Source organism: Triticum aestivum, chromosome 7B, assembly GCF_018294505.1.
Source record: "Triticum aestivum cultivar Chinese Spring chromosome 7B, IWGSC CS RefSeq v2.1, whole genome shotgun sequence".
NCBI lineage: Eukaryota > Viridiplantae > Streptophyta > Magnoliopsida > Poales > Poaceae > Triticum > Triticum aestivum.
The window spans coordinates 31,345,117-31,351,711 of record NC_057813.1 but is presented as its reverse complement, the minus strand read 5'-3'; the positions used below and the strand labels follow the sequence as shown (position 1 = coordinate 31,351,711).

At 49.5% G+C, this 6,595-nt stretch overlaps 1 protein-coding gene across 1 annotated transcript; it reads right to left on the bottom strand.

Moving 5' to 3' along the window:
- Positions 1-581: 581 nt before the first annotated feature.
- On the bottom strand, positions 582-6,264 carry LOC123160445 (protein DETOXIFICATION 27). The gene is made up of 7 exons (XM_044578259.1): positions 5,775-6,264; positions 2,099-2,640; positions 1,864-2,007; positions 1,529-1,767; positions 1,312-1,430; positions 1,140-1,226; positions 582-1,052 (listed from the first exon to the last, which is right to left on the bottom strand). Exons 1-7 carry the CDS (start codon positions 6,060-6,062, stop codon positions 1,005-1,007), a joined length of 1,467 nt encoding a protein of 488 aa, XP_044434194.1. The 5' UTR covers positions 6,063-6,264; the 3' UTR covers positions 582-1,004.
- Between the last annotated feature and the right edge of the window lie 331 nt (positions 6,265-6,595).

Genomic DNA, 6,595 nt, shown 5'->3' with positions numbered 1-6,595 from the left:
CCAAACTTGATCCTCAATAAATGGGGGGAAACCCCTGTGCATCACCTGTCAATTCTAGAAATTGAACTTGGGTCGTTAGGCTGCACAACCGCATGCCCAACCACTGAGCCAAGGCTCTCTTTGCAAGAGAGACATGAGTACAGCAAACGCACGAATAATGTTGTTTAGAATGTGTTTTATTTTGTTTAAGGGAGCAGCTAGATATCATATGAGTGTAAATGTCACTCAGTTGACAGTAGGATATTTTGTTTTCGCTTTTCTATTTTTGGCATAAATGTTGTTGCACAGTGCAACTGTAGTTACAGCCGGCAGGCGACATGCAAATTAAGTTCCGCGGGAAAAATACAAAAGCGTAGACCCACAAAACAACATAGTGTGTAAAATCAAACATAAAAATAGGACAACCAGAAAGGAAAAAACTGCATAATTCTAGTGGAGAAGTTGACAGGGATTTTGCTAATTATCATCTGACTAAGAATGGCAAAAATGTTAGATAAAATTTGCATATTTTTTCTTGGATGTGATTTGTTTGCGCGGGTTTAGGGAAATCTAGTGGTTATGATCTCTGATCAGGTGAATCGTGCAGAAAACATGTCTTTTTTCTTTTGCGGGGGGCATAAAACAGGTCATGACAGGTACAATTATGAACATCTAAGGATTATACTAATAGAACAAGGTCCATCAAATCAACGTCTCGATGTTTTGCTTTCATCGGCAGAATTTGAATTTCTAGCAGATTCCTCCTTTTTTTTTTCCACCGTACTAACTATGCTTTTAGATATCGTAGAAATACATAGATTTGAGCTCTCTGATAGCACACTGAATTTTCTTGACCAGCGGATATCTTCAGAAACAGGCCGCCTGCGTGCTACCTAGTGATTTTCTTCTGAACTACTTCATCCGTCTCATATTCTGATCGTTTACTTCCGATCCTTCTACCACTGAGCTCGTTTCCCCTGTGTCAAAGGGAGCTGAAAGTTGACAACAATACTGTCGAGTAGCTTTCATTTTGTGCTGGCCCATTTTCTCATTCGTGCACTGGTGGTCTTGGCCTACAAACACACAAGCAATGAGGTCAAAAATCCCAACAACAAAATTTGATAACAGAAAATAAGAGAATAAACTGCTGAATCACGTACCTCATCGTCCCAGTCACATCTCATGGTGAGATAGACTAACACCAGCGTCTGAACAGCAGTCCCGCCAATCAACCCAGACCAAATTCCCTGCAAAATTTAGTCATGATCAGAAGATGCAAATTTTCTTCTGTTCATTTATGTTTCTCCGGCCTTGTGATGATCCACTCCCTACCCGAACTCCGAAGCCGAGTGGCCAGCCCAGTATGATCCCGATGGGCACCCCGACCAGGTAGTAGGATCCGATGTTGACATAGGCGACCAGTGCTTGCCATCCAGAACCAATAGCCACCCCTGCAAACCACCCACAGTTACAATAGAACACAACACAAGCGTGTAGAGCTTCAGTGGCATTTCTCGATCGATCGAGCTATAGAAGGAAATGTATGTACCTGAGAGGACGGGCTGCACGCTGTTGAGGAGGATGGTGAAGGCGAGCAGCATGGAGAGGTTGTGCACGGCGTCGAGCACGGCCTTCCCCGACGAGAAGAGGAGCGCGATCTGGTCGTTGTAGGTGAGGATGAGGCACCAGAAGACGAGCCCGATCACCACGGAGGTGGTGATGGAGACGATGATGGAGAAGCGCGCGCCCTTGCCGCTGCCCGCGCCGAGCTCGTTTGCCACCCGCACGCTGCCATTTTCAGGCAAAAAACCGCCACTTGTTAATTAGTCTCGCCAAATGACACACAATGCGGTCGTCGTGTGAACTCGGTGTGAGTACACGTACCCAGTTGCTGCCAGGAACCCTAGGGGGATCATCATCTCCCATCCGTTGATCGTCAAGCATATGGAGAGGGCATCCACGGCGATCTCAGCGTTGGGCAGGTACCCCGTAAGCAGCACAAGCACCCTGTAGTACCAGTTCTCCATGCTGCAGAGACAAAACAAAAGATGTCAGATAGTCAGAAAGTGTGCATATACACTTGCTTGCTGTACTCCAACTAATGGACGGGCGGACGCACCAGAGCATGACGCCGGATGCCGTGGAGAGCTTGATGAATTCCCAGAAGTCGGCCAAGGCCTCCACGGAGAAGCCCCTCCACGACAGCGGGCACCCGCCGCAGACCACATAGAAGAACTGTCCCAGCACGACGACCCACCAGGCGACGTCGGCGGCGACGACGACGCCGGCGTAGCCGAGCTGGAAGCGGGTGACGAGGAGGTAGGTGACGACGACGTGCAGCGCGAGCGTGACCCCGGCGGTGGCGGCGGTGACCCAGTTCTTGAGCTGGCTCTGCAGGAAGCGGGTGAGCGGGAGCAGCATGGCCATGGCGAAGTGCTGCGGGATGAGCCACACGCTCATCTTGCCCGCCAGGCGGGACAGCTCCGGCGTCTGGCCGAGAAGGAGCAGCAGGTGCTCGGTGAAGACGTAGGTGGGCGTGAGCGCCAGCGCGAAGAGGAAGAGCACGATCCAGGAGCGCTGCAGGTAGATGCCCAGCATGTGGTGCTTCTTCGCCCCGAACGCCTGCCCGCACAGCGTCTCCAGCGCGCTCGCCATGCCCAGCTGCGTCACCACCAATCAGCAGAAACACAAGCAAGTTCAGAAAACGGCCATTGATGAGCATCAGTGATCACCAACAGTACACTGTTTTTCACCATAGCTAGGCTGAAGTTCTTCTTTCACTGTTTTTCACCATAGCTAGGTTAAATTTTTTTTTACCAAACATTTTCACCGTGATGAAACAGTTCTACTCGTGGTGATCGTACGATGGATCATAGCTACGTGATGCCGTGAGCCATGACGAACTGGCCACCACAATGCAGTACGCCTGATCGGTGTCAGTTGCCGGTGCGTGACGGCGTCAGCAGCGGCAGGCGTACGTGGACACAAAACTGCGCAAGATACAGTGTGCGGTGCGGCAGCTATCGGCCGACCCGATCCAGCAATGAATTTGACATGTGCTCAACCAGGACACGGTTCCTCTTCCTCTGGCTTGAAGAAGAGGTACACGTCTCTGAATCTTGTTGGTGGTTGTTGTTTTTTCTTCTGATCCAGTCCAGACTCGAGAGAGAGAGCAGAAACTAGTGCACTGAATATCGAAATCGAATCATGAACGTCAAAGGCCCAGTGTTCCCCTCGAAAAACAAAGCTGCTCGTGAGGCATACCCCAGCTTAATTACGAAATTAAAACCTGAAAGCTACTTGTAGTACGCCAGCTGTAGCGACAGCAACCACATGACATGATCCCCGCGCGCGAGCAGGAAAAAGGGGATGGTGGTCGGCATGTATGTGCATAGTACTCCCTTCGTTCGGAAATGAATAATTCATTTTTGCGACGAGTAATTTGAGACGGAAGAGGTACTGTATTACTCAAGGCGCCACACGAGCTGGACGTGATGATAAGATACGGCGGCGTTTCCATCGTCAGAGTTGACCATTATGCAATACATTTACGCCGGAGTGCAAGCGAGGTCGACTGGTTCATAGTCTCAAACCAATTTGGCAACCAACAAATGAAACGAATGCCATCACGTTCCTATTTTTTTAGTCGATCCTGTCCCCTTGTCTTTTTCGGAATGGGTACGCTGTGATCGAGTGTGTTTCTGCGTAAGGCTAGTCGTAATGGTAGTATCATAGTTAGTATCATGCATGCCAACTAGGCAATTTTGATGAGGTGTCATAGCATTAAATGAAGAAAGAGAAGGTGTAGTATCATATCATGATACCGTATCATAATAAATGTTGTGCTACTTTGTGTCATGCATGTTAATAAATAGAGTATAATATGATACTAATATATAATACTATGCATTAAAAAGGTAGTATCATACACTAGTATCATATGCATGATACTACTAGCATATGGTACTCCCCATTACAACCAGCCTAAGATCTTACTCCCTCCGTTTCTAAATGCAAGTTCTTGCGCCGATGGAGAAACTGAATACCAAATCCCGAAGAAAGCCCACGGAATTAAAATCTGAAAGCTACTGCTTGCGTACGTCGACGGAGCTAGCTGCATCAACGAACAGTCGTGAGCCCAACAACCGCGCTCGCGTTGGAAAATAAATTGTTCATAGTAGTAGTGATAAGACACTCTGGCGTGTTCACCCGGCCTCACTAGTTTACGCAGCTCGCTGCACCATGAATGGAGCCTTCCATGCATCCGATCAGCGCGCGCGCGCAGGAAAAAATGGGATAGTGGTCGGCATGTTTGTAGTACTAGTGTTTATTCAAAGTGACACGAGCTGGACGTGATGATAAGATACGGTGGCGCTTCCGGCGTTAAAGTTAGACCCTGCACTACTTTACGCCGCGCGCGGTGTAGACTGTAGAGTCGACTAGTTTTCTTCAGTGTGAAATCCGGACGACAACTCCTGGCCGTCCGTGTCCGCAGACAGCAACTACAACCCACACAAAAATTCAAATGCGACATGTCATGAACGACGAAGCCCGTGCCGTCTCCCTCAACTCAAAAAACAGTACTGCTCATGAGTCATGAGGCATCATGCCCCTGCTAAACGAAATGAAGGTCTGAAAGCTGCCGCTAATGGCCGCGATGCAGCTGCAGCCCTGTTCGTCCGGCGACGGTCGTCGGCCCAACAACCACGTGGCCCGGGCGCGCGTATGGGAAATGGAGACGGAGCATGTACTCAAGCTATCCAGATTAACACGAGCTGGCTGGGGGCGTGTTGATAGGATAAGCGCGCGCGATTTCGGCGTTAAAGTTGACTCACTCTGTGCATTTTAAAACCGAACCGAAAAACCATACCGAAAATAAACCGAACCGAACCGATTTTTTTGTTTTTATGGTTTCTGGTTTCGGTATGGTATGAACTTTTCATACCGATTTGAACTTTGGTTTTTATGGTATATACCGAAAAACCGAATGGTTAACCGAATAAACCGAAGTAAAAGATAAATTTATATTTCTTGAGATGAACAACCGTACAAGTTGTCATTTTTCTTGTACATGAGTCAAATTCACTACTAAGCACCTACATTTTTCTTGTAACATTGTCATTTTTCTCTTTTTAAAATGCTAAGCACATCCATAACCATCAACAGATGAATCAATGCATGCATATATACTTATATATATAGTCATATACTATTTGTGTAAAATAGAATGTGTTTTGAGTCATAAATTTGCAAATTATTATTACGTCATTTTCAAATTCGCGTCAACTTTGGTTTTTATGGTATATACCGAAACCATACCGAAATAATTTGGTATATACCGAAACCGAACCGTAATTTAATTTCATACTGTATTTACCGAAGTATTAATACCGTACATACCGAAAAACCGTATAAACCGAATCATGTAAACCGAATAAACCGAACGCACAGGGCTAACGTTGACCAACCTGCGCTAGTTTACGCGCAGCTCAGGGGGTGGGCTGGTTCAAATTAGCTGGCGAGCGAAGCAAGCAAGGTGGCAATCGAATCAAATGCCGTGGGATTCTTAACCAGCCGATCGATCCTGTTCGTTTTCCGCCTTGTCGTTTGTGGAAGGAGTCTGTGGTTATGCTTCTGAGGTCGATCTGACCCGCTGTCTCCATCTCCCGGCGTGCGCAGGGGACGGGCGAATCCATGGGTACGATACGAGCTCCTCCAAATTGAAGGCAAGAAGGCGGAGCAAGCATGAATGAATGAATGAAGGTTTCCTGGGTTGGGTGTGCTTGGTTGCTTACCAGGAATCCGAAGTTGAAGCCGGCGATGACGGTGGAGGCGATGGAGAAGGCGGCGAGCTCGAGGTCGCCGATGTGGCCGATGAAGGCCTGCGAGACGACGTTGATCCCGTACAGCGCCACCCGCTGGAAGATGGCCGGCCCCACGATCCGCCACAGCCGCTTCGACTCGTCCCACCACTCCCGCGCCACCCGCGCGCCCCGGCCGCGGCCCCCCTTCGCCTCCGCCTCCTCCCCGCCGCGCGCCTGCAGCAGCGGCGCCGACGCCTCCTCCTCCCCATCCCCTCTCATGGCGCTCAAGCTCTCGCGGCGAGCTCCCCCGGGTTCTTTCTGGTGGTCTTTTCCTTGTGTGTTTGCGATCGGGTGGTGAGTATATACCGGAGGCCCCGCGCGCCCGCGCGTGCTTAATTAGCTCATTTATGTGGAGCTGCTGCTGGCATGGCCTTGGCTAGCCATATCGGCCTGCCTGGCATACGGTAGCGTGCACCGGTGCACGTACGGGGGCCGGGGTATGCAATACCGACGAAACTATTGGACGGTCAGTTGATAAAAAGTACAGTATAATCAGCTCATTTATGTGGACGGCCAGTATACTGCACGGTCCATAGCGCGCGAGCCGAGCTATCCACACGCACCAACCATCCACACCCACACACACCCATCCGGCCGGGAGATCGAGTGGAGAAGCTCAGAAACCCCACCCAGTTTTCAAACTCTTGTGCCGAAGTGACAAGGCCGTCCCTTCACTTGTCTTTTTGAAAAGAAGCGCCAGCTGACAGGCCTGTCAGCTCGGCCGGCGTGGCGCGCGCGCACGCACGTATGTC